Below are 26,143 nucleotides of genomic sequence, written 5' to 3'. Positions count from 1 at the left end.
CTTTTATGTTGAGTTGGGGCGGGGGGGTTAGAGGAGGGGTTTGAGAAGTTGGGGGGCAAGTTCTGGCTCCCACTGTTGTCAAAGATTTTATGCTGAGAAGAGACTGAAGGTGTCACGCCAGAAGCAGAGGCATGGCTAGATTTCCTGGAGAAACCCAGGCTTGCAGCAGCTGGTGGCTGTGGAGGTGGTGGCAACGGTCAGCTTCCGGCTGGACTGGATGTGGGCAGGGAGAAGACAGGAGGCGAGGGTCATGCCCGGAACAGAGGGGCTGGTTGAGGGCTGGGAGGCCCAGGAGTGGCTGAGTGCAGGGGGCCCCAGGGCAGAGGCTCTAGGCCAGAGGGGTAGGGCAGGTGTGGGAGGGTGGGGCCAGGCAGCAGCAGATGTGATAAGAGGCCGGACTTCACTCAGAGTGCTGCAGGGGCCAAGCAGGGAAGGGCTTGTTCTGCTGGCTTTCTGGAAGGATCCCTAGGCTGCGGGGGAGGGGCCCAAGGTCAGGGGCCAGGTGTCCGTGGCCTGGATGGGAAGGGCCGCGGTGGGGAGGTGTGGGCAGACTGGAGGTATCTGAGGTAGAAGGTCACTCTCTGTGAGGTGCTGAAGGGGACACCCCACACGTGCTGCCTGCCACACCACTGTTCCCAGAGGCAGCCACGCGGGCAAGAGTCAGCGCTCCGGCCACCTCCCTCTTCCTTCGGAGCCCCCAGCTTCGTCCAGCCCTGTGACCACCCCTTCGTGGCCTTGGCCTTTCCCTGCCTCACTGGCTTTTCCAGTTCTAAATTCTGCCCTGGGGTCAGGAAAACCCACTTGGCTCCAGGACTAAGCACCAGCCCAGCCGAGCTGGCAGGACATCACCCTTTGTCCTCTTCTGGAAAACCCCAGGGGGTCAGAACAGCGGCATGGTCTCAGGTCACAGGGGCTCCCTGTCTAGTACCTGCTTGCCCCTTGGGATGGGAAGCTCACCACCACTGGGCCCAGTCGCAGAAAGGAGTTACCTCTGCGTGGGAAGACCGTCTCCACTCCTTCTAGTGGGCACAGAAGCCACCCTGTCCCCTTGCTGGGCCTCTATCGGAAAAACACCTTCCTTCCTGCCCGCAGCAGCCTTGTCTGGACAAGCCCTGGGCCTGACCAGGTGGGCAGGGTCACCGCACATATGTCTGGTGTGTTTCTGGCTGCCTGTCCTCCTGCATACGGACAGGGTTCCCAGAGAACACGGACGGCTGGGAGCAGCCCCGTAACTGAGGTCCCCACGGGGACCCTTTTTTTCCTTAATAACCTGGGGCTTAGATGCTCGTAGCGGAAAGCTGGGACACAGACCAGAACACCGAGACCCCCCCCAGGGGTCTCAGGCAGGGAGACTCCTAGAGGACGTCGCCCCACCGGCAGGGCCGCCAACGACACCACGCCCCTTTCCCGGCCTCCGCTGCCTCTTCTTTGTATCCGGGAGGTTCACGGGCCCGCCGGCAGGCAGGCCGGATAGGAAAGTCCTTCCAAAGGCCAGAAATGCGAGGGCCGTTCCTGCTGAGCGCCGGGAGGGCGTGGGGGCCGCCGGCCGGCCCGCCTGGCGGCACCCGGGTCAGGCCTCAGTCTCCGCGCCCCAGAAGGGTGCGGGACGGGGTTGGAAAGAAAGAGGGTCGAAGCGCCTCCGCAGGACCCCGGGAGGGAGGGGCGAGCGGCGGGCGGGGCCTGGGCGGGGCCTATGGGCGGGGCTTGCTCGGGCCAAAGCCTTGCAGGACCAGGTGGGGGCGGGGTCCAGCCGGGCCCGGGGGCGGGGCCTCTCCGGGGGAGGATCCTGACTGGAGGAGTGGGGCCTGGAGGACGGGACCTCATGGTAGGAGGCGTGGCTTAGCCGGGGGCAGGGCCAGGCGGGCGGGCTCCGGCCGCGTTCCCGCCGGCTCGTAGTCCTCCCGGGGCTCCTCGGCCGCGGCTCCTCGTCCTCCCAGCGCTTGGGGACGGGGTTCTCGTCCGCCCCCCGGGCTCGGGCCGGGCCGCGGCCACCGGGAAGCGCTGTCCGAGCTCCGGCGCCGGCCGGGCGGACACCGCCGCCCGCATGGCGGCCATCAAGGCGCTGCAGCAGTGGTGCCGGCAGCAGTGCGAGGGCTACCTGGACGTGAGCATCACCGACATGACCACGTCGTTCCGCGACGGCCTGGCCTTCTGCGCCATCCTGCACCGCCACCGGCCGGACCTCATGTGAGTGCGCGCCGCCCGCGCGCCGCCGGGGAGACCGAGGCCGGCCTGCTCGGGCCGGCGCGGGGCCGTGGACTGCGGTCAGGACCCCCGGCCCGGCGGGACGCTCTGCAGGCTGCCCCCCGCGGCCTCAGTTTGCCCGACCACCAAGTGGAGCTGGGCCGGAGCCAGGACCTCCGGCCGCCCCCGCCGGCTTAGTCAGTCTGTGACTCAGGCCAGCGACCTGGGCTCTGGCCACAGCCAGCCTTCCTGGCTGGTCTCCCTGGGAAAGGGCCAGTACAGCTGCCCTTCCGGGCCCTCTGAGACCCCCCACTGTCCTGAGACCTAGCCACCAGATCAGGGGCCCTTACTGATCGGACTGACTGTGGGGTACTGCCCCTCCCCGAGCCTGTTTAGGCACCCAGGAATGCAGCCCAGGGTCATTGTAGGGGAGGGGCTAACAGAGCCAAAAGCTTGAGACCACCCGGGTCCAGGTCCCACTGGCTAGGCCTCAGTACCCTGGGGTGATAGGGCCAGAGACAGGAGCGCTGGGAGGTGGGGCAGTCTGGGGACGAGGTCGTCTCCCCCCAGGAGCGTCTCGGAGCCGAGGCTGGGAGGTGGACCCTGCCCTGCTGCCAGGCCTTGTCCCCATTCTGGGCCCTTCCATCTGTTACGCACTCAGCAAACACTCTTTGACTGGGACCCAGCTGGCTGGGACAAAGCTCTGTGCTGTGAGGCCCTGGGCCCCTGCATCGTGAGAATTCACAATGAGTAAAGCTGCCCGGGCGGGTGCCTGGGCTGGCCAGACAGAGGCTCGGGAAGGGTGTCCTCAGAAGATGCCTTCTGGGAAAGCAGGGTGTTTCAAAGTTCTCCCGAGAAGTTGTGGGTGGAGCCAGAGGTGGGTGGAGCGGGTTTTCCAGGGAGCCCGCAGGTGGGAGAGGCCCGAGGCTGTACCTCCTACAGTAAGCGCAGCCCTCGGGTCTGCTGTACGGACCCGGAGCCCGAGGCCCAGGGAGGAGGCATCCTTTCTTGGGACACAGAGCACAATCAGGCAGAACCAGAGCTGGCACGTGCCCCCCCCACCACTGCCCGCACCCAGATGTCCCCTGTACCCCCGGGGACTGTCCCCAGGCCCTCTAGAGGGAAGCTGGTCTTAAGAAAGAGGCCCACAAGGATTTCCTCCTGCAGCCGGGGGTTGTGAAATGCACGTGTGAGGCCGGTGGGCTGTGCTCTCTGCCCCCAGCCCCGGCCCGGTGATGCAGCGAGTGTTCCACACTGAACACCTGAAGCTGGGCTTTGAGGGGTGGGCTGGGGTCTTGGAGACTGGGGCACGGACTAGCAGTGGAGGCTGGGGCAGGCAGGGTCCTGGGGAAGGCTAGCTGGTGACTGAGCCCAGGAAACCTGGACAGGGTCAGCGGGAGGAGTCTGCCAGTGCTGAGAAAACCAGCGGGTGCGGCCTTCTGCCAGCCCCACAGCCTCAGGACACCACATGGGTGTAACTGGAAATTTGGGGCCTTTCTGAGCCCCAGGAGTGCCCAACTGTTCTCAGCTGAGCTGGGGTTGGAGGCCTTTGTGTGTGTATGTTTGTGTGTATGTGTGTGTGTGCAAGCCTGTCCCAGCATGCACTGCCCACAGGTGAACACAGGCGTGCACACGTGGGTGTGTCTGCGTCCTGGCGCAAGCTGGTGTCATGCAGCAGTTCCGATAACCGTTATTGAGTGCCTGCTGTATACTCAGCACTGCGTACTGTGCCAGGTGGCCTTGGCCCCTGCCTCAGGCAGGGAGTGATGTAGAGACAGACAGACACATGGACAGGAGCTCCAGGCAGCTCCAGGAGGTGGTGAGGGTGGGGCAGGGGCCGCTGGGGGAGGAGGAGGTCTTGCCCGGCGCGCAGGATGGTGTAGCCCCTCCCTGCTGGCTTGGTGTCCATCACCTGCCCCCGCTGGACTTTCAGCTCCAGGCGGGGGGAGGTCTGCTTTGTGCACTGCTGTGTCCCCAGTGCCTGGGACCATATCTGGCGCGTGCCAGGCACTCAGTAGCTAACAGCATGCAGCCGGAGGTCGGCAGACGTGGCTGGTGCTTGGGGCCCAGCAGGCGTGGCTGTCGTTGCCAGGTGAGGGCTCTGCAGGCGCCTAGGAGCAGCAGACAGCGCAGAGGTGGCCCGTGGCCACAGAGGCAGGGTGGAGGCGCATGGCTGCAGCCGGGGAACACCACCGGAGGCCAGAGGGACGGGAGCTTCCGCAGGGAGCTCAGCCCTGCCGGCACCTTGGTGTTGGACTTCCGGTCTCCAGCGTGGGAGGGAGTAAACGTCTGTTACCCTCAGCCGCCCTGTTTGCGGATGTTTGTCACGGCAGCCGTGGGCGATGCGTCAGGGTCCTGTACGTGGCGGGGCCCTGGAAGGGACTCCACAGATACTAACTGGTGGGGTCCCATGAGCGTGGGCCCACGTGCGTCACGGGCCTCTGTCTGTGCCCTAAGCACCCCTCCGCTGCCTCTGGCTCCGGCCACGCCTCTGGGCAAGGGGGTGGCCTCCCCAAGAAGCTCTGAGCTGCCCCACCGGCCCCCAGTGGTGTAGGAGGGGAGGAAGCATGTGGGAACTTGGCAGGGTGGCTGTCCTCCCTGGTCAGACCTGGGTGAGACTCACCCCCTCCCTCCCCATCCTGTGAAGACCCCCGGCAGCAGGAAAGTGGACATCCTGTCTCCACGTCTCCTAGCTTTGCCACCAGGAAGGCCTTCCTTTTACCTCTTCTCAGGCCTTCCTGCTGCCTGTCTCCTCCTGGCGCCCAGCGGAGGAGCACACCAGTGCGGGGCTCCGGCTGCCTGCTGCTGGGTCCTCACAGCGGCTCTGCCCAGCGGGACCTGGGGTTCCCGTGTGCCCTGCGCTGGTCGCCCGCAGGCACCCTGGCAGGTGTGCGGTGTCTGCTGCAGGTAGGGAGACAGGTTCACCCGGCGGTCTGTCCCCGCCCCAGCCCACCTGCCCAGCCCACTCTGAAGCTGTAGGTTTCACAGATGGGCCTGGAGGCGCCTGCCCACAGGGTCTGTTTCCCCAGTGACGCCACACCTGCCCAGCAGCCAGGTGAGCTCAGGAACAGCTCAAAGTAAACACTCCCGTTCCGCCTCCGGGCAGTAAACCTGTGGGGCTGGACCTGGAGGGACCAAGACTCCAGGAGGCCAGGAGGAAGGTGGGCGGGCACGATGCCAGGGTGGGAGCCCTTCTCAGAGGCAGGGCTTCCTTCTCCAGGGCCTTTCGGGCGGGTGGGCTGCTGGAGCCCCCCGCCTTTTGGGGGCCTTCGAGGGCTCAGGAGTCAGGGAGTAGGGCTCTGTGCAAACTCGTGGGGTGCCCCCTGCACCCCACAGTCCCGTGGGGAGTGACCTGACCTTTCCCTGCAGCTTGTATCAGGCTGGACCAGAAGCAAGGGCAGTGGTGGGGGGCTCCCTGACCGCTCTGGGAGACTCACCAGTCATGGTGGGGTCAGGAGGCCCCAGTCCCAGAGGCCCCCACCCAAGACCTAATTCCTGGGCCAGGGCAGAGGGGCCAGGCCCCGGGCATGGGATGGCCTCCCCACGCCCCGGCGCTGGCTTTGTGGTCAGCAGGAAGCCACCTGGGGACCAAGCCTTGGCTCTGGCCTGAGAGCTGTAGCCCGGCCCTGTTGTGGCCTTCTGGCCAGCTCTCCAGGGTGCCTGTGGGAAGAGGCTTGGGTCCGAACCCCCGCCTGACTCCCCTTTCAGCTGCTGCACGAGCCCCAAGCTGACCCCTCTTGGCTGGGCCTGCTCCGGCCTGGGGGAGGCCTGCAGCCAGACGGCAAGCAGGGGGGCGTCCTGGGGCCAGCCCTACGCGTGGGGACCCCTCCCTGCCTCGCCCTGGCCGCCTCCTCGCCCCAGTCCCCTGGCCTCTTCCGGGGTGTCTGCCTTGGTGTCTCTGGCCCCAAACCAGCTCCCCCCGCCCCAACACTCTCTTCGGCCCCGTGGCCTCTCCTGTCTCCTCCCTGGGTGCTTTGGTGCCTATGTGTCCCTCCGTCTGTGTCTCGGCCTGTCTGTCCATCTGTCCCCCTCTCTGCTCCCTTTCCCTGTGGGATTAACCCCAGATGTGCTGGAGGCACCTGGAAAAAAGGCTCTGCTTCTGGCATTCCCCACCCCCACCCCAGCCCCAGAGCCCACCCCCACGCAGCTGCTTTTAGTTCCAGGAAGTAAACAGCGTGAGGTCAGCCCTCCAGGAATTTGGAAGGGGGTACGCATGCCCAAGAGCCCCTGGGGCGTTGGAGGTCAGCAGCCCTGCTCAGCTGTGGCCGCGGGGGGGAAGGGGCTGTGTGTGCCCGGGCACTGTGCCAGGCTGGGCGCCGGCCAGGGCAGGGCACGCAGACCCAGTGAGTTCATTCATTCAGCCAGCGTTGCGACAGTGAACAGATGCCCAGGGGACCCCTCGCTCAGCGAGCACTGCACAGAGGAGCTCGTCAGAGCGTTTATGGAGCACCAGCTGTGTGCTGGCCCCAGGCAGGTGCCTTGGAGTCGTAACAGAACATCCATGATTTTATCATTACTATGGTTATTTTTATTTTTGGCCACACCGAGTGGCTCGTGGTATCTTATTTCCCCAACCAGGGATCAAACCGGTGCCCCCCCCAGAGGGGAAGCAGAGAGTCCTAAGAGGTGCGCCGCTGGGACAGTCTGGGAACAGGTCTGATTTACCAGGGGGTGGGGTGCTCCGCGTCCCCACCGCTGGGACAGTCCGGGAACAGGTCGGATTTACCTGGGTGGGGCGGGTGCTCCGGTCCCCGCCCACAGGTGTGCAGGTTTGACCCCTCGAGGCCTTAAACTGTAACACGAGCCGGCGCCAGACCTCCCTGAGTCAGACGAGGGGTCAGCCCGCGGGGCCTGTTGGGCAAGGTCTGCAAATGGGCGGCTGAGGCACAGAAGGAAGCCGTCCCACCAGCCCGTCCAGGAGCCCCGGGCGGGTATCTGCAGGGCTGGTTCCCTCTGGGCCTCCGCCCTGGACACGCGGATGCGGTCTGCTCCTCAAGCCTCCACTCTGGGCCTCTCTTCGTCCGTGTTTCCCATTTAGAAGGACGCCAGGCGTTTTGGGTTAGGGCCCCCACTGACTTAGCTTGATTCTCTCTGTGAACTCCCTGCTTCCCAGCAGGGTCGCGTCCTGAGGTCGTGGGGGTTAGGGCTCCAAACGGCCCCTTGCGGAGGATAATTCAGCCCGTCCCACCGGGGATTCACCTGCTGGGAGAAGGCTGGCGGCCTGGGGCGGGCGCTCCTTGGCGCTCTCTGAAAGGGTTTGCAAGGCCACTCTGACTCCGGCTGTTTCCGCCACCCCGCTGGACCAGGGCGATGCCGGCCGAACCCCCTGCTGAGGGAGCCGTGAGCTCAGGCTCCGGGAGAAGGGGCGCTCTGGATGCAGGGAACAGCGTGAGCCAAGGCCCAGAGGCAGGAGACAGGGAGTTTGGAGAGAGCCGGGTCTGGGTGGGGCATGGTCGCTGTGGGACTGGCCAGGGTGGTCCGGCCCAGCCAAGGAGCCTGGGAGGCAGGCTGGCTTTGGTGCTGAGTGTGGTGGCCTGGAACTTGAGTGGAAGGGCGATTCTGCACCCTCTGGCTGGCACATCTTGAGCCTGCTCAGTGGGGCTGACCCCAAGTCGTGGGTGCGCCGACCTGCCCTGGGTTCTGAGACGCTCGCTCTGGGTCTGCAGGTGGACAGGGTCCTGTGGGCAGCTGGCTGCCCCCCACCTCGCAGGACGGGGTCACTGCAGCCCCCCGGGTGGACCGAGGCCAGCGCAGGGGGCAGAGGGCTTCCTTCTTCTGCTTGTTTGGAGACAAAACAGACCTTGTTATCCTGCCCTGCAGCACCGAGCATCTTGCTGAGGACATGGCCATTTTGGTCAGTGACCCAGGGCAGGTCTGGAGAAGAGATTGGGCTTTCAAAGGGATGCTGAGGTCAGAAGGGCCAGCCTGGCCGGGAGTCCCTGGGCAATGGATGGAACCCAGCCAGTCCTCCAGCCACGGACTGCGGGGGAGGGGAGGCCGGGCCGCCACGCCCACTTTCCCGCCCTGCCGTCATTTGTCCCCTCAGACAGTCTGCTGGCCGCCCTGCCCCGGGCACAAAGCACCTCTGTTCTCCTGGGTGGTCTTACATCTGGGACCAGTTACCTGGGAGGTGGGGGTCCAGGCGGAGACCGGAGGGTCCCGAGGAGCCAGGCAGGGCAATGAACAGCAGCCGGAAGCCTGTGGGCCCCCCCGACGTGTGGCCCAGGGCCAGCCTCAGTTTCCTCATCTGTGTACTAGGCCTCCCGGGTATGTCAGGGGTCAGGGGGTCAGTGCACGGTCAGGGCTGGAGGCCAAGGCCTCCCGGGCCAGGTGGCTGCAGGGTCTCCTCTCTGTTTGTGACCTCCCCAGCTTCGAGGTGGGCGTGAGCAGCTGCAGTCGCCCTCTTAGGTGGGGCCCCAAGAGAAGAGGGCCCTGCCCGGGTTGGGCAGCACTGGGTTGCAGCCCTCAGCTCTCTCCTGTACCCCGAGGCTTCTGCAGAAGATCACCCCAAAGTGGTGAGGTTGCCGCCCAGCACATGGACAGCCAGACGGACCCATATGTGACCAGGCCTCCCGGAGGCGTTGGGCCACCCAGCTGAGTGTCCAGGCCTGGGCCGGCTGCCTGCTGGGGCCCGGCTGTGTCTTCGGCTTGGACCGTCCTCCCAGGGGTGCCATGCAGTGCTGCGCGGAGTCCTAGGCCTGGCCTGGAGCTGGCACCAGGCTTCTCCCCCTTCTGGAGTGATCTCTGTGCTCTGGCCTCTCCAGGCCGGGCCTGGGGCCCCTGCACACTCGCGGCAAAGTGCGGGCTGGGGGGGCGTGGGGGCTCTGACATCATCGGCCTGGAGGGTCTGCCCCCTTAGGAGGACGGCTGGGTACCTGGCGGGCACGTGTGAACCTCAAACGCCGGGACTCTGGGGCCTCGACCCTGCTCTGGTCCTGTGGTCCTGCTGTGTGGCCTCGGGCAGGTACGGAGCCTCTCTGCCGCATCCCTGTCTGTGAGCGGGGCGTTGACGGCGTCTGCAGGCGCGGGGCAGTGTTTGTACGGAGCTGGGGACAGCAGCGCTCACAGGCAGCGCTGAGTTCATACAGGGAGCGAGAGGAGCCCGGAGCTGGCGCGGGGCCCGGCCTGCCCTGACCACTGGGCCGTGCGCACCTCCGTCCATGGAGCCACTCGCTCTGGGACGCGGGCCTCTTGGGACCCCCCAGCTCCCTGCCAGGGGGCACCCTCCCTGAGCGGGAGCCCGGCAGGGCTGACCGCTCTGCCGCCCAGGGCCTGCTTCCAGCCACACCTAATGGGCGGGATCGCGTGCGGCCTCCACAGGGTGAGAGGTGAAGGTTGTAGCTGGGGGCCCATGGGGGCCACGGGGCCCAGGTCAGTGGAGGTGCTGGACGGCCTCCCGGGCCAGAGCCCTGCCCTCCTTGCGGTCGCCGTGCAACCTACTTCCTTCCCCGCCCCCACCCCGGCCTCGGTTTCCCCCTTCCCCCAGGCCCTTCTGGCTCCTCCTTTCTTGGACCCTGAGCTGCTTTGAACACCAGTGTTCTTATTTTCCAGAAACTTTGATGCTCTCAGGAAGGAAAATGTTTACGAGAACAACAAGCTGGTGAGTGCCCGCTTGTGCCTCCCCAGCCCATGTCCCAGGGACCCTCATGGGGCGACGTCCCCAGGGGTCGCTTCAGAGTCGCCGCTGCCTGCAGGTGGTCAGGGGAAGGGCCAGTCTGCGCGGGGCAGCCCCAGCTCCCAGAGCAGCCCCTGATCTTGCAGCCAGGCCCTCCCAGTCCCTCTTCCTGGACCCTCCTTCCCACCCGGGGCAGAGCAGGGGGAGTGGGCGGGACGGGGCTCCTGGGGGTCCTGGAATGGGCCTGCTCTCAGGCTAATGGCCTCAACTGCTGCCTGGCCCTCCTACCATGGACCCCTCCCGGCTAGCCTCAGTGTGTCTGCTGCTCAGCGAGCTCCTGACCACCCGCTGATGCCAGGGCGCTGGCCCATGCTCACTGTGCTCCCTTGTGGGCCCAGCCCGGGTGCAGCCGCCGCTCGGCGTGGGCAATGGGAAACTTAATCGAGATGAAATGAAACGGCATTTTCAGTTCCTCAGCGGCACTGACAACGTTTCAGACCCTCACCAGCCACACGTGGACGGCTTGGGATGGGATATGCCCACTGTGACAGGGTGGTTAGACCACCTGACCACGGGGAATGTGTGTGCGGGTGCGAGGCATGGTGAGGGGACCGGGGTGCCTCCCTGGGTGAGGCCGGGAGGGGGGCTGCGGAGGTGAGGCTCCGGGGCTGGAGGGCGCCCTGCTTGTGGGAGACAGCAGGCGGGGCCCGGCAGGGATGGAGGGGGAGGCTGGAACAGTGAGAGGAGGAGGCTGGAACAGAGCTGGGGGGGAGGTCGGAAAAGAAAGAGGAGACTAGAACAGAGGGAGGAGCCTGGAGCAGCCAGCAGCTCGGGGTGTGGGAAGAACTTGGCTTCTTCTCTGAAGGCTGTTGTGCTGGGAGCTGCCCCTAGTGCCACAGGGTCTGTGCAGGGCGGGGGGCAGCCGGAGGAGCCAGATCCCGCCTGTGTTTTGAAGGAGTTAGAGGCGGTGGGAGGCCTCAGTATCTGGGATGGAGGGGCCGTCACTGCTGGGGGCTGCAGATCTGCGGGCCCAGGAGCCTCTTGGATGCACAGAGATTGGGGAAGTCATGGTAGTTTAGGGGAGGAATGGAGTGCAAAGGCGGGAGCCCACTGGGCGGGCAGGAAGAGCCCCGACAGCGCAGAGCCGGGCAGGGGAGGCAGCCCGAGGCAGGGCGGGGAGACGCAGAGGCCGCGGCCAGTGGGGAGCCCCTCCTGCCAGTGCCCTTGCCGCGGCCCCCGGCTTTGGCTCCTAGGACACAGGTCCCCGTTGGCCTGGGGAGGGCTTCTCCCATGGAGAAAGCTGCCCCGTGACCTGTGAGGCCCGTGTCAGCCAGGGGTGCACAGATTCGGGGGTGGGGGACCATTGAGGGGTCTCCACGGTGACGGGCTGGAGTCCCTGAGGACCAGGGCCCAGACGGGCCCCTGGCTCCTTCAATCCCGTTGTTGGGGTGTGATCCCCATTGTACAGACGGGTAAACTGAGGCCAGGGAGCCACACAGGCCAAGCAGACCACAAACCAGAACCTGACCCTTCTGGACTCCAGGCGGTTCTGCTGCCTCGGGCCCATCCCACTCCTCCGGGGGTAGCTGGTGGTCTGGCCAAGGAGGGGTGGGGTCTCCCGGCCCCTCGCTGACCGCCGCCCTCCCTCAGGCCTTCAGTGTGGCGGAGGAGCAGCTGGGCATCCCGGCCCTGCTGGACGCTGAGGACATGGTGGCCCTGAAGGTGCCCGACCGGCTGAGCATCCTGACCTACGTGTCCCAGTACTACAACTACTTCCAGAGGGGTGCCTCCGGTGAGCGCTGCCCCGCCCAGGCCCCCCGCGGGCAGACACACCCAGCTCCCCCATGCCCCTCCGGGCCTGGGTCTACCTGTCTGCACCCCTGGGGTCTGCGCCCACAGCTCGGGTGGCGTGGCCAGCCCCACTGGGCTCTCAGGCCTGACGCAGAGACCCCCCGTTGGGTGCTGAGGGTCAGCTGGCCCTGGCAGGGTGCAGCTGCTAGCAGGCTGCACAGGGGAGGGGCTGGCCGGGGGGGACGTTGCTCCAGCTGCTTTGTGCAGCAGTCTCCCCACCTCCCACCACGCCTCGCCTCACCCGGGCTCAGAAATCCCCGGATCGCTCTGGGCTCAGGGCCAGCCTGCCCTAGAGCCCCACTCCGTGGGGGAAGAGAAAGTCCCTATTCCCTGCCGCGGAGCAGGGCTCTTGGGGAGGGGAGAGGATGGAGAGGGGAGAGGGGAGGGGATGGGGGAGGGGCGGGGGATGGGGGAGGGCAGGGGATGGGGGAGGGGAGGGGGGAGAGGGGAGGGGATGGGGAGGGCAGGGGATGGGGGAGGGCAGGGGATGGGGGAAGGGGAGGGGGGAGGGGAGGGGGAGAGGGGGAGGCCAGGCCCTGCTGCGAGTGGAAGCAGTCAGGGCCCCCCACCCAGGCCCCTGCCCATACCCCCCACCCCAGCTCCCGCACTGGCACTGGCACCTCCAGGGAACCCACACTGGGTGGGGAGGAGGGTAGCTGGACTCTCAGAGCCAGCATGAGGGGCCTGGGCCCTGACCCCGTGTCTCATGCCAGCTGAGCGCACGGCCGGTGTCAAAAGGCCGTCGTCCAATGCCAGTGAGGAGCCGTCTGGAAAGAAGGCCCCGACCCAGCCCACCCAGCCCGCACCCGTCCCGGCCCGGGGACAGCCGCTGTCTCCAGTCAGCACAAACCGTACCGTCCAGCGGAAAGATGGGGGCACGGAGGGCCCCCCGCAGAAGGCTGTAAGCGCCCAGCCCCTTGCTCTGGTTCATGGGTTCTCTGTCAGCTTCCCTGAGCAGGGCTCTGGGGCCTGAGTGTGCCCAGGATGTGGAGTTCCCTCGGGGCCCAGACGTGGCCCCAGCTGCCCCCTAGACTGGCCCCACGAGCTCCTTCAATGCTGAGATGGTGGGGGTGTGATGCCCACTGTACAGACGGGTAAATGGAGGCCAGGGAGGCCTGTAGGGCTGCAAGCCGTGCTGCAAGCCGCTGCTTCACCTCAGCCCCTGCCCCGCCCGGTGGGTGGGCCTGGAGAACGGGCGGTGTGTCCTTTGCTCCCAGGCCAGCCCTGCAAGGTGAGGTGGAGAAGGGATGGGGTAGGGTAGTCACTCCAGGCTTCCCCGCCTGAGGCGCTGGGAATTGGGTTGGATTTCTGCACCTTGGGGTGGGAACTGGAGGTGTTGGAACCTGTCCTGGTCCTCAGGGTCCCCCAACATCAGCCCCCAGCCCCCCTCCGCTTGGACCAGGCTGGAGACCCTGAACTGAGTCCAGGCATGAGCCTCCTCCGGGGCCTCGGTCTGTAAACTGGGATCTTCCAGCCCCCGGATGGCTGGGCGGGCTGGGGGTGGGTGGGCTGGGGCAGGCAGCTCAGTGGTGCCCACCGCCCAGGGCCAGGCCGCGGGGGACTCCCTCAGCAGCAGCTGCGGCGTCTGCGGGCAGCACGTGCATCTCATGCAGCGCCACCTGGCGGACGGGAGGCTGTACCACCGCGGCTGCTTCAGGTGGGCGTGGGCGTGTGCACACGTGTGTGCGCCTGTGTGCACGTGTGCATCTGTGTGCGTGCTGAAGGGTGTGGGCACTTCCCAGGGCGTCCGCACCCCTAAGGCGGGCCTTGGGTGAGACTACCTCAGAATGATTGGGGGATGGGGTGTTTGAGTGACTCGCCGGCCGCACGAGGGGACGTGGGACGCACGTGCGTGTGCTCTGGGAGGAAGGAGTGCACATGCGTGTGGCTGGATGGAGCCTCCCGCCCCCAACCCCCATAGATGCAAGCAGTGCTTCGGCACACTGCACTCGGGGGCCTACAGGGCCACAGGAGAGCCCGGCGTCTTCGTCTGCTCCAGCCATCACCCCGGAACCGCCTCTGCCAGCCCCACGTTGCCCAGCCTGGCCTCCAGGCGGTATGGAGCCATGTCCATGGACTCAGAGACCCCTGGAGGCCTGAGGAAGACGCGGGAGGCAAGCGGACAGAGAGATGTGGGGCCAAAGGCCAGGCTGCCTGGCTGGGACCCCGTGGCGGGCAGTGCGTCTGCCAGAGGTTCTGCTCCAGCTGCAACCGACCCGCCGGCCCCCGCTTCATCCCGAGTCCTCACGGGGAGCCCAGCTGCACCCAGGCTCCTGGTGGGCCCTGCAGGGGGTGAAGCCAGAACTCATGTGACCAGCAGCTCCCTGACGGTATGGCCATCGCCAGCAGGCAGACCCCGGCCCACCGGGACCCCAAGTGCCCTGGATCCTTGCCCGGCCACACCACAAGGCTGGGCCACACCCCGAGTCTCAGCCCCTCAGACCAAGCTCAGTTCCAGGCCAGCGTCTCCAGTGCCAGCAAGCACCCCGGCCTGGACCCCATCATCCTCTAAGACCCAGCAGGCTCGGGAGTGGTTCTTCCAGACCCCCGGAGCTGCCCCAGGCCCTGGCCCGGCTGCTGCAGATGCGCCTTCCAGGGATGGCCGCAAGGAGCAGGCACTGAGCTTCCTCCGCAAAACCCTCCCGGAGCTCGGGGCGCCCGGCAGGTGGGTGCAGGAGGGGCTTGGGGCCCAGCGGGGTTGGGGCAGCCGGGGAGGCCGGGGAGGTTCTCAGGGCTTCGGCCCTGCCTGGCGTGTGGCACCGGGGCTTCCCATCCCCAGCCTGTTTCTTGACCGGGGGGTGTGGGGACTGAGGAGGGCCTGGAGGCTGTAGGCGGGGGCCACAGCTGGCCCTGTAGAGCTGGCCGCATGTGTGCGGGGGGCCAGGCCATGCTCAGTCCACGTGAGGACACCATGCACAGATGAGGGGCCGGGGCCACGGGTGGTCCGAGCGTTGGCGGGGCTGAGCATGGCCCAGTGTCTTCAGCGCGCGGGACCCAGGGCCGCAGGGTGGTGGGTAGAGGTGGGTCTCCACGCTCGCGTCCTGGGGCTGCTGGACAAGCGGGGCCCGGGCAGCTGCAACCGCAGGCCTTGTTCCTTCACAGAGCTGGAGGCCCCGGGTCCGAGTGCCAGAGGTGGGCAGGGCCGCACCCCAGCGCAGGCTCGCGGGGGTGCCCGTGGCCCCTGGCTCGTCTCTGCTGTCTTCACGGGCTCCTGTCTGTCCATCTGTCCTGTTCTTCTCTCCTTTCCCTCTTGTCTTTGACGTCAGGGCCTCCCCCATCCAGGATGAGCGAGTCGTAGCTTGATCTCACCTGGAGACAGCCTGTTTCCAAATAAGGTCACGCCCTGAGCCCCTGGGGGGACAGGGGGTGGTGCACCATGGTGCCCGGTACACGTTGGAGGGTCCACGCCAGGCCGGCGACAAGGCTGCAGCCACTGCCCGGAGTTGCCCTTCCCGTTGGGGCCACTCCTGGCTTGGAGCTGCTGATGCTGACGGGTGCCAGGGCCTCCCAGGGCGGGCACGGGCAAGCAGACCCCCTGCCACTGCAGCGCTGAGGGGTGTCCAGAGCTCTCGGGGGCCGAGGCTGTGTGAGCGCTCCCAGGGTGCTCCCTGTGGGGAGCCCAGTCTGGGGGGACGGGGGAGAGAACTGGTTTGCCTGAGGGGCCTGGGCCCCCACTTCCTGCACAAGTGCACCCCCGGGGACGCGGTGGCCGTGGGCGGGCCTCATGCATGTCACTCAGGATGGAGCACAGACTCTGCCATGCAGCCTGGCTGCTCCGATTGGGTTGGGGGCTCAGGGAGGGAAGTCAGGGTGCTGCCCATGCCCTGCACGTGGTGCCTCGGGGGGTGTTCAGTGCCAGCTGACCCCAGAGCTCACAGGAGGGCGCGCCAGGGCCAGACGCAATGCCCACACCCACAGCAGCCCTCAGGAGGGTGGGCCTTGGGAAGCGTCTCAGGGAGACGAGGGGCTGCTTACTGCCTGGGGGTCGAGGGAGCTCCCACCCCTGCTGACACCCGTGCCCCCCCAACAGGGCCCCCACCACCACCACCCCCGCTCCCAGCTCCCATCCCAGATCTGAGGGGCCCAGAGCCAGTCCGCCAGCCAGGGCGTCACTGCCCACATCCCCACAGACCCTCAGCTCCCCGGCGAGGATGGGGCCTCCCGCCACCCCGGGTGTGGGCAGCACCTCACGGGCATCCCAGGAGGCCAAGAAGGGCTCGGCTGCCTCCTCAGGGGCTGTCGGGGCCGGTGCTGGCTCCAGGCTGAAGCCGGAGGCCCCGCTGGCCAAGGGTAAGAGCCCCCAGTGTGGGCGGGGTGCGGGCCGGGCTGTGGGGGTGGTGGGGTCCCCAGGGTCCCCGCGCCCAGCCTGTCGCCGTGTCGTGGCCGCTCTGTTCCCGGCCTGTGGTCCTGTTTCACAGCCTGGCTCCTGGGGGCCCGTCTGGGCAGCTGTCACCCGCTGGCCCAGCCCCACAGCCCCGCCGCCCTGTGGCGACGGCGGCCTGGCAGGGTCCCCTTCCCGTGGGTCCCTCTTCACTGCCCAGAACTGGCCTCGGGGTCTGTTCTGCAAAGGCCCTGATGCCCTTGACTGCCCTGGCCTCGTGCTCCGGGCCGGCGTTACGGGCGCTTTGCTGCAGGACTGTGAACTTGGCTTTTTCTTGGCGCCGGGGCTGCCCCTGAAGGCACCCGTGGGGTCACTGGGCGGCTCAGAGAACGCAGGATCCAAAGCGTTCTTCCTACTCTTTCGTGGCTGAGCCCCCAGCCCGAAGGCCATTCTGCCCGGAGCCGAGGAGGCCTGCGGACGGTCACCCCACACCCGCACGGAGTCCCTGGAGCACACACACCCTGTTTGGCAGCAGGAGAAGTGGGCAGGGACCCCCCAGGCACACAACACAGGGGGGAGTCCTTCCCAGGAGCCAGGCTGGCTGTGGGGGTGCCCGAAGGTGGGGTGGTGGGAGGAGCGGGAGGGGCAGCCTTTCCCAGCAGACTACTCCCATCCAGGCCCAGGCGCCAGCCCCCAGGGCAGCCCGGAGGACCAGCCGGCGGGGTGGAGGGCCCGCCTGAAGCCCGTGGAGAAGAGCCCTGCAGACAGGTGCGTGCACAGGCCCCCGGGGCGCCGAGCCTCCCCCGCCTGTGGCCAGGGCGGGCACCGGGCAGGCACACAGCAGGCGCTTCTCACAGGCCAGCCACACGGCGGCCAGTTGGCACCCATGGCAGGGCTGTGTGCCCTTGGCCTGTGCGGGTCAGCTGTGGAAGCGGGAGCCTGAGGGGACAGGCCATGTGCCCTCAGGCTGCTGGCCTCGGGGGGGTCAGGCGGCTCCAGGGAGGGGCCACCAGCACCCTCAGATCCTCACTGAGCCAGCCTGGAGGCCCCAGGGAAGGAGAGCACCCGAGGTGCATCCCCCCAGGGCTGATCTGGGACCCCCACTCACTGTAGGCTTGGCAGAGAGAGGGGCAGGGAGGGAGAGAGGGCCGCTGCAGGCCCGCGGTGCGGGGTGGCCTCCCTGTGTGAGCTGCGGGGGACCCATCTTCATACATGCTCCAGGCAGGGGGCCGTGTGTGCATCGGCCGTGTGCACCTGAGCACACGCTCACACCTGTGCACACACATCTGTTCTCCAGGTGAGACCGTCGGGGCCGAGAGCTGCACGCGTGCTTCAGACTGGTCTGCACAGGGTGTGGGGAGGCCTGTCTCCTTCCCCTGACCTCCTGCCTCTCTGCCCAGGGCCCCGGAGGCAAAGGAACCTCAGGTCCTGGGAGAGCCGAGGGCAGGTGATGCAGCCGGGAAGGCGTCCGGGAGCTCCAAGGGGGGCATCCGCATCACGCTGAACTCTGTGCGGGTGGACAGGACGCCAGGCATGGCCGGCCCCGGGGCCAGCCTCCCAGGTACTGCCAGCCAGAGGCCCCCAACCCTCCTCTACAGGCAGCCCTGGTCTAGCGGGCCCTTTCCTCGGGGGCAGAGCAGCCGGTGGTCCTGGCGGGCGGGCGTGCGTGTGTGAGGCGTGACTGTGCGTGTCTGCTCCCAGCCGCGCTCTGCCTCCCCAAGCAGGTCCCCTCTCAAAGGCTGTGCTCTCAAGGGCCAGGCTTCTGTCCCCTTCCCCTCCCATGGACGGGGCCAGCCGGGCAGACGTGGATCGTGGCCTGACACCCATGTGGGCACCCCTCCAAGGGGCCCCAGCTCAGGAAGGCAGGAGGGGGAGGGCCTGGGCCTACCAGCCTGACACATGGCTCGTCCCCACCACGGGTAGCCGCGTCTGCGTCTGCATCCCCTCTCAGGAAGCTGGCCGTCCCTGCCAGCTTGGATGTTTCTGGCGACTGGCTGCAGCTTGAACCGTCGAGGAAGGAAGGCCCTGCCCAGAGCCAGAAGGAGGAGGAGAAAGGTCCTCCACAAGGCAAACCAGGTGAGTCCAGGGCATACCGCGTTCCTGCTTGGGATCCTTTGGAGGACATGCCCCGTGGGGCTTTGGAGGATGCATAGGAGCTCGTGAAGCCTAGACTGGAGGAAGACAAGCCTCCAGTGCCAGCAGAGGCGAGTGCACCTGGACGTGCTGGGCTCTGTGTATCTGAGGTGGGGCTGGAGGTCTGGAGGAGCTGGGCTGGGCCCCAGGACGGGATCAAGGCCCTGCCTCCCTCCTGGAACCTGAGTCACCCTGGCAGCGATGGGGCGTCTGCTCCTGGCATCTTGTGGGAAGGGTGGCTGGGGTGCTGGCAGGGTGTCCTTGCTGCCAACCTAGAGGAGGGCAGGGCCCGAGTGAGCACAGGGTCTCCTGGGATGTGTCTGCCAGCTCACACTCTTCAGGCACCAGCAGGGGCTGCTGGGCATGGCAGGCATACCAGGATGCCAGGGCGTCCCGGGGGGCAGGGCTGGGTGGGCCCCACTGCAGACCACGTCTGGGTCATGCTGGGCCTGGTGCCTGAAGAGGCTCGTCCTGCCCCTTCCCCAGGGAGGCCTCCAGGCCCGGCCAGCGTAGCTGCTCTGCCTGCCAAGTCGGCAGCCTCCCCAGTCAGGGTGAGTGGGCTGGGGCACGGGTGGGTGAGAAGCTCAGCCCCGGGACCCACGGCCGCCCCCCACCTCTCACCACCCGCTCATCCCCAGCTGCACCCCGACGACATGCCGCCTGAGATCCAGCGGCAAGTGCAGGACATTGAGAGGCAGCTGGATGCCCTGGAGCTCCAGGGCGTGGAGCTGGAGAAGCGTCTGCGAGCGGCTGAGGGGGGTGAGCGCCCCCCACACCCCGGGTTGGGCCCCCCTCCCTCCCCCGGTCGGGCCTCCCCTCCCCACCCAGCACCCTGACCTGGCCTCACCCAGCGTGGCCCTGGGCGCCTCGGCCCGCCTGCGCCCAGCCCGCTCCTCTCTGTAGATGACTCAGAGGATGCCCTCATGGTGGACTGGTTCCGGCTCGTCCACGAGAAGCAGCTGCTGTTAAGGCTGGAGTCGGAGCTGATGTACAAGTGAGTGTCTGGCCGTGGCCCCCTGGAGGGGCCTTCTCCGTGCACGTACACGGGTGCACACACAGGTGTGCTCATGGGTGTGCTTGCGGGCATGCTCCCGGGTTTGCCCGTGGGTGTGCTCACAGGTGTGCTCGTGGGCGTAGTCACGGGCGTGCTCACATGCGTGCTCATGTGTATGCCCGTGGGTGTGCTCATGGGCGTGCTTGTGACGGAGTGTGCTCACGGGTATGCCTGTGGGTGTGCTCGTGGGCGTGCTCGCAGGCGGCCAGGCTCACAGCCACACACCCTTGGCAGGGCCAGGGACCAGCGCCTGGAGGAGCAGCAGCTGGACCTCGAAGGGGAGCTGCGCCGGCTGATGGCCAAGCCGGGTGCGTCCAACCAGCAGCGCGGGGCGGGGCTGCGGGGCGCGGGGTGTGGGCTTCCCTGGGCCCCTGGCTGGCTGCCTGGCTGAGCTCCTCAGCCTCTCTGTGCCTGGGTTTCATTCCTGGAAAATGGAGATTCTAGCACCCTCTCCTTCGGTGGTGGTGAGGGTTGTGTGGGGCGTGCCGGGAGCAGCTGACAAGAGTCTGTTGGCATCGTGGTTCCCGCAGCTGAGTTCAGGGCTGGGGCTCGGGTCCTGGCAGGCCTGCCCGCCCCTTGCCATAGTGCTGCGAGCCCACCGTGTCTGGGACGGCGGGCGGGGCGGGCGGTGTTGAGTGCCTGGCTGTGACAGCCGGGAGGGGCCCGCAGCGCCCGCCTCCCGTTCAGGCGCTGTTCACTTGCTCCCTCAGCCAGCACTGCCCCTCACGGCCCAGGGACCCCCCCATTTCTCCGTCAGGGGAGGAGCCTGACCCTTGGGGAGTGGGGACACCACGTCCCTGAGCAGGGTGGGGACAACAGGGCTCCGCTGATGCCAGCTGTCCCCGCAGAGGGTCTGAAGTCCCCCCAGGACCGGCAGCGGGAGCAGGATCTGCTGGACCAGTACGTGCACACGGTCAACAGCCGCAGCGACATCATCGACTTCCTGGATGAGGACCGGCTTAGGTGAGGGGGTCCAGGGGGGTCTGGGTGAGGGGGGCTCAGGACCTCTCCTTCTGGTCAGCCGGAGGAGACCCACCCTGTGCATTTTGCAGGTGGGTCCCGAGGCTGAGGGTGGGCCCTGCCAGGCAGCCCGGTTCCCAGGGTCTCCCCTAGTGAAACCCCTGGTGCACGCCGGCCCTTCTGACCCCGGTCACTGTCCCAGGTCCTGCCGGGCGGAGAAGCGGGGACCTGCGTGGGGCGGGAGAGGGTGGTTCAGTGGTGTGGCCCGCCGGCAGGTGGTGAGAGGGCTGGTGAGGTTGGGCGGTATGAGGGCGCCCGCACCCCCGCCGCCGCGTGCCCTCACGGCCGCTCCGTTTCAGGGAGCAGGAGGAGGACGAGGTGCTGCAGAGCATGATCCAGAAGCTGGGTGACTGGGGGCTCCGGCGCAGGGGGGCGGGGCCCGTGGGGCGGGGCGGGCCATCGGGGCGGGGCCTGTGGGAGGGAGGGGGCCGGCTGGCCCGCGGGCCACAGAGGCGCTTGGTCAGGAAGGCTCACCTTGAGGCAGTGAGTCCCCCGGGCTTGAGGGGTCCCATGGTCGGGGCGAGGGGAGGCCTCGTCCCCCAGAAGGCGCCCAGCCCGGCGGGTGCTCTCCAGGCAGGCGCTCGGCGCGTCCCCCTGGGAAGGGCGGTGGGTGGGCTCTGCTGGGGCCTGGGAGGCCTCGCGGGTGGGAGGCGGTGGGGAGCCGGCCTCCAGGTGGGCGAGCGAGGCCCCTGTGTCCGCCCCCAGATCTGCAGAGGAGCAGCGAGGAGCAGAGGAAGAAGCCCAGATTCCGCTTGTCCAGCATCTGGTCCCCCAAGAGCCGGAGCAGGACCCCCGAGTAGCCGCCTGGCGGCACTGCAGGACCCTCACCTGCGGGCAGGGTGGGACCCACGCTGCCCCCTCTGCGGGGTCCCGGGCACCTCAATAAAGAAACTGACGCGTGGCCTGGCCTCCGTGTCCCGTCCCGCCCCAAGCTCCTGGCAGCCCAGAGGTCTCAGCCACCGTCCTCTACTGCTGCGTGGACAGGCCTGTGGCCTAGGGCGCTCACAGCCTCTCTGGACCCAGCCTGGGCCCTCTGGGATGGGCCTGCTGGCTCCTTCCTGGCCTGGTGGCGCAGACAGGCTAGACGTGAGCCTTCCAGGAGCCAGGGCAGGGCCGGATCTCTGCAAACCGCACCGGCTGCTGGCCCCCACACCCCTCGTGGGATCCCCGTCTAGATCTGTGACTTTGACCTTTGAGGTAAAGGCCAGCTGGGCCCCTGTGGGCCGCGTTCCTGGCGTCCAGCAAGGGAGAGCCAGGCACCGCCCTGCCCGACCCCGGGTAAGGGGGCCACGGTCCCTCAGGGCAGGCCTGAGGGAGCAGAGCTTCTCGCAGCCCAGACCTGCGTCCTCGGCAGCGCCAGCCCGGGCCCCTGGACTGCAGTCAGCCTCCCTCCCAGGGCTCAGCCTCCCAGCCTGGCATGGCGGGTCACAGCCGTGTCTTCCTGTGGGGTCTGCAGCCACCGCGGAGCCCACCATGGTGGTCCCGCCCTGGGGACCCTCGGCAACAGCGAAGCACGGACACTCCCCACCCGGCGGCAGGGCCCACCCGGCGGCAGGGCCCACCCGGCAGCAGGGCCCCGCAGGTACCGTGGGGATGGGAGCCCCTGGCTGAATGTGCTGGGCCCACCGGCTCTCAGCTCTGTCCTCACGGGCTGTGGGGGTCTCCGCTGGGGTCTGGGGAACCGCAGTCAGGATGTGACCTGACAGGGCAGGGTGTTGCCTGGCGCAGAGGTGGACTCCTGGTCCCGGCTGTGCTGCTCAGCCGCGTAGCCTTGGGCCAGGGCCCTGCCCTCCCTAAGCCTCTGGTAGCGATGGGCTGCGTGTTCCTGGTGAGGTTGGTGGGGTCACGGGGCTGAGCCTGGCCCAGCAGTGGGTCGAGGGGCTCAGAGACTTCCTGCCGACCCCTGGATAGCAGCCAGATCCTGGTGGAGGGCGGGGTGATGGGGGGCTGTGGACAGCCCTGGGCGGTCAGTGGGGCCTGGGCCCTGCAGGGACTCGGCCAGGTAGGGCAGCCTGACGTCCTTCCGCAGGCACTGGGCACCGTGGTGGCTCTGAGCAGAGGCCGGGGGCCCTTGCGTGTTAGGAAGAGGACCGGGAAGGGCCCCAGGGCTGTCAGCCTGACCCTCCCTGAGTGCCAGCCCCCACACCATCCTCCCACGCGGGCCCCTGCGGCAGTGCGGCCTCTTCACCACCAGGGGGAAGCAGAGGGCCACTCAGCAGAGCCGATAGCTGCATTTTACTGACAAGGAGACGGGCTCAGAGAGGTGCGGCCAGCCCCCTGGAGTCACACAGCAAGCTAGGTGTGGCCTGGGGCTGGAACCTGCAGCCCAGCTCCAGCACCCCAGTGGCAGTGCCCTCCACATGACCCGGGAGCCCGGATGGGCAGGTGCACAGGGCATCTTGAGACGGGGTGGGAAGGATTCCTCCCGGCGCGTGTGAGGTTGTCCAGCCCGTTAGGGGACAGCCCTGGTGGGGACACGCACCTCAGAGGCACCCCCGGGGAGAGGGGGCTGCCCTCCATCATGGCTCCTCTTTGGGGCCCTGGAGGCCCCCCTGGGGGTGCTGGGGGGCTCAAGGTAGCAGAGCCCCTGCTGGCGGTCACACCCCAGGGTCTGAGCTGCTGGCAGGCTGTGCTTGCTGTCCACCCGGGGGCCAGCGCCCGGTCATGGCAGGTCAAGCCTGGCGGTGTCCTTGGGGGCCGAGGAGTTACCAGGTCACACAACATGCATTCCATCGGGGCCAGAGCAGGAGGGGCCGCAGGGACCACCCTCGAGGCATATAGGTGGGGCCTGGCTTCACTGCGGCCCCCCAACTTGGAGGAGAATTCAGCTGGTGCTCCCGCCCCAGGGGGCCCCAACGACTGCAAGGGGCCCACAGACCAACAGGAGTGGGCACGGCAGTGTGCAGTGGGCACAGCGCTGAGCGGGAGGCTTAGCTGGACCCATGCCCACATGTGCTGGGAGGTTCCTGGGGCTTTGAGACCCACCTGTGCATACGGGAGGCTCTCAGTATGGCCTTTCTCTTCCCAGACGTGGCCCGGAGGAGCCGTGCCCCATCGCTGGACACGGTGCTGGGCTGTGTGTTTGGAGACGGCTGTGTCCCGGGGGCCCTCATGGGGCCCACACGCTGGCCTGGGGCCTCACTGACGGACTTTCAGGGCAGAGGCGATGCTCGAACCAAGGCCTGGCTGTGTGGAGGGTCCGGGGTGTGAGGGGAGCTCAGGGTGGGGAGTGGGCCAGCGTGGCTACAGGAGGAAGGGGGAAGTGACCCAGCAGGGGCTCCTGTCTGCCGGACTCCAAGCCCACCGGGAGCCTCCCACCTGGCCGCCTTCCTTTGCTGCCGCCGGAGCCTCCACTGCCCCGGCCTCCACCGGGGCAGACGTGCGGCAGGCCCTGACCGCCCCTCGCCTGGAGCCCCGTCCTCCACAAGCCTGGCTCCAAGATAGGGCTCTCCTCAAAGAGGCTCCCTGAGCCCCCGGCTGCCCACCGCCCTGGCCCACGTGGGGCCCTTGGAGGCCACCCTGCTTTAGGTGTTGTGTCTCCTAAGGTGGGCGTTCCATGTCCTTGAGTGAGGGAGCTGGGCCGTGTCCCAAACCCAGGACTACGCCTGGCACACGAATGAGCCGAGCACACGGGTGAGTGAATGAGTGAGGCCCACCTCGGGATGTGACCCTGGCCCACTCGCCGCCCTTCCTGGGCTTGAGCTTTCTCACCGAGCGAGGGGCTTGCGATGCTGCTGGGGGTTCCCCGGCCCCCGGACAGGGCTGGCCTGAGCCCCGGGCTGGCGCAGAACTGCCTTGTGGGGGGCGCTGCCCAGGGCTGGAGAGCTGCGTGGGCTCAGGTGGGCAGAGTGCCCAGGGGGTGGGCGGCCCCTCCTACCCTGCTCGGACCTGACGGAGCCAGGGAGGGGTCAAGGCCTTGGGGTTTCTGGGCTATCTCAGGGCTGGCGGCCCCGCCTCCCGGCCCAGAGGGCACTCAGCCTGGGGAGCCCTGGGCCCCCTGGAGTGTCAGAGAGAGGTTCTCCCTCTGGGGACCCCCTCCCAGTACAGCCCGTGGGCAGGAGTGGGGGACGAGCACGCACACGAGGCTCAGTAGCTGTAAACAGTGGAGACCTCAGTGGGGCCCCGCCGCCTCCTTCACCCCCGCAACCCCCACTGGCTGGTCCCGACCCGCTTCCCTCAGCCATGTCCATGGGGCTGAGGCTGGCCTGGTCCCTCCCACAGATGCCCCGGGCTCCCTGCGCCCATCCCCCAGCCATCTCCACTCCCACCCTAGAAGGGGGAAGGGCCCCCCTGGATCAGAGGCAGGAGGAGGAGGGGTCAACAGAGCCGTCCTTGGCAGGGCAGGGCTGGCGGCAGGGTGTGTCCGACCCTGGGGGCTAGGGTGCAGGCGTGGCCTCGGGAAGTAGGCCCGTCTCGGGAGCCGAGGAGTCAGGTGAGCAGCGCCGCCTTTGCCGGGAAGGTGGTGGATCCTGGAGGATGGCCAGCTCGCACAGCGGGCATGGCGGGGCCTGGACTCTGGTGTCCTTAGCCTCCATCTGGGAGGTGCGGGGAGCAGAGCCTGGGCCCCCTCCCGGCCCCCCTCCTGTCTGGGGACTCACTGGGGAGGGGCCCTGTCCGGTTTGGCCCAGGCAGGAGCCACAGTCGCCCCACAGACAAGTCTCTGTGGTCACTGCCGTGGGCACGTTTTCACCTCTCAGCATCTTGGGCGTCCTGGGAAGAAAGGGCTGCCCAGGCCTCTAGAGGACACACGCAGGGTGTGACCCGGCTTCCACCAGCCCGCCCGAGTTCCCGCTGTACCACTGACCCCAGGGCTGGCCGCGGCCCTTCCTGGTGGAGTCAGTGCGAAGGCGCCAGAGGTCAGGCCCGGTCTGCTCAGGGGAGGGGCCTCCCCGGAGCCCGTGGGCCACGCTCTTCTCTCCCCACGGGGCCTGCCCTGCCCTGGGAGGGGTCTCCTTGCCCATGGTAGACGCAGGGGTGGACCTAGGAGCGTGCACACTCGTGCATGGGGGCTCGTGAAGACCCCAAGGGGGGCTTCAGAGCTTGGCTGTCAGGTCAGCGCACTCTGGAGCCCGGGGACCCAGAGCGCGCTGTGTGGGCAGTGGACGTGAGCTCTGGGTGGACACCCCCTCGGCCCACAGGCTCCCAGCCCCTCAGGAGGGGTGCGGCGGGAACACGGGGTCCTGGCCCTCCTCCTGCCCCGTGTGTGCTGTGGACGCTGCCTTTCCATGTGCAGCCTTGTGCAAACGGGGCCTCCTCGCCCCCTGAGGCTGCTGTGGGTCCCGCTCACCCCCAAGAACACAGCTCTGACTCAGGCCTGCCCGTGCCGCCTCCCACGCCTTCCAGCAGAGGCGGGCGCCCGGGGGCCGGCGGGCTTGGGAGCCCTCTGCAGGGCCACCCGGGTGCCTCTCCCGGCCGTCCTGTCCCAGAGTACCAGAGTCTGTGCTGACGGGCTCTCCCAGGACCCTGATGAGGGCAGATGGCATGGCCGCTGGCACATTATGCTGCTAGTAAAGAACGTCCCCCCGACACACATCTCACCTGCAGCCGCTGACACCTCCCAAAGTCCGTGAGGATGGAATCCGATCGGAATGCAATCTCCAGGACATCTTATCTCATCACAAATTGAAATTATATTGTATTAAATTAAAAAGCTAAAACCGTTCTGTTCGCTCTCATACGGCTGTGTGAAACTTCATCAGTGGTTTTAAGAACATGACACTTCCGTATGGGCCATTTCTCCTCTCATTTACTGAGGCGGGAAGACCTGCTGGAGAGAGGGGAGGGGGGCGTCTGGCTCTGGGGCTGGCCCCCCGGGATGGACCCGCCCCTCTCTGTGAGTAGGGGGCTGGGGTCAGGGTCCGAGGCTCCACAGGGGGACAGGGGGGTCTTAGCGGGAAAATGTCTCTAGGACAGCGGGGGAGAGGCAGGAACTGGTGGTACTGTGAGGGACAAGCTGAGCGGCCGG

At 67.6% G+C, this 26,143-nt stretch overlaps 2 protein-coding genes across 5 annotated transcripts; both read left to right on the top strand.

The window, feature by feature from the left end:
- Positions 1-1,850: 1,850 nt before the first annotated feature.
- MICALL2 (MICAL like 2) lies at positions 1,851-21,079 on the top strand. Of its 4 annotated transcripts, none has more exons than XM_044935610.2 (18): positions 1,851-2,187; positions 9,736-9,784; positions 11,450-11,591; positions 12,364-12,551; positions 13,195-13,307; positions 13,572-14,315; positions 14,753-14,782; positions 15,681-15,940; positions 16,649-16,739; positions 17,372-17,532; positions 17,895-18,047; positions 18,591-18,655; positions 18,743-18,863; positions 19,008-19,098; positions 19,393-19,466; positions 20,007-20,121; positions 20,485-20,524; positions 20,884-21,079. In XM_044935610.2, exons 1-17 carry the CDS (start codon positions 2,045-2,047, stop codon positions 20,510-20,512), a joined length of 2,568 nt encoding a protein of 855 aa, XP_044791545.2. In that variant the 5' UTR covers positions 1,851-2,044; the 3' UTR covers positions 20,513-20,524; positions 20,884-21,079. The 4 variants fall into 4 exon arrangements, with proteins under 4 accessions (XP_044791545.2, XP_044791544.2, XP_025130409.3 ...); XM_044935609.2 differs by having other exon boundaries at positions 1,852-2,187; positions 20,478-20,524; XM_025274624.3 differs by lacking the exon at positions 14,753-14,782 and having other exon boundaries at positions 1,852-2,187; positions 20,478-20,524.
- A 137-nt stretch (positions 21,080-21,216) lies between these two features.
- LOC123465333 lies at positions 21,217-25,853 on the top strand. The gene is made up of 2 exons (XM_045164229.1): positions 21,217-21,760; positions 23,207-25,853. The coding sequence occupies exons 1-2, from the start codon at positions 21,217-21,219 to the stop codon at positions 23,386-23,388; spliced, it is 726 nt and encodes a 241-aa protein (XP_045020164.1). The 3' UTR covers positions 23,389-25,853.
- Positions 25,854-26,143: the final 290 nt, after the last annotated feature.

The sequence above is a fragment of the Bubalus bubalis genome, chromosome 24, assembly GCF_019923935.1.
Source record: "Bubalus bubalis isolate 160015118507 breed Murrah chromosome 24, NDDB_SH_1, whole genome shotgun sequence".
Classification (NCBI taxonomy): Eukaryota; Metazoa; Chordata; class Mammalia; order Artiodactyla; family Bovidae; genus Bubalus; species Bubalus bubalis.
This window is presented reverse-complemented; position numbering and strand designations above follow the sequence as displayed.

Coding starts and splice junctions, on each gene's coding strand:
- MICALL2 (XM_044935609.2), top strand. CDS start 2,045: ATGGCGGCCATCAAGGCGCTGCAGCAGTGGTGCCGGCAGCAGTGCGAG. Junction 9,785..11,449: donor TTTACGAGAACAACAAGCTG/GTGAGTGCCCGC, acceptor GCCCTCCCTCAG/GCCTTCAGTGTGGCGGAGGA. Junction 18,048..18,590: donor TCCTCCACAAGGCAAACCAG/GTGAGTCCAGGG, acceptor CCCCTTCCCCAG/GGAGGCCTCCAGGCCCGGCC.
- LOC123465333 (XM_045164229.1), top strand. CDS start 21,217: ATGGGCCTGCTGGCTCCTTCCTGGCCTGGTGGCGCAGACAGGCTAGAC. Junction 21,761..23,206: donor CCGGCAGCAGGGCCCCGCAG/GTACCGTGGGGA, acceptor TTCTCTTCCCAG/ACGTGGCCCGGAGGAGCCGT.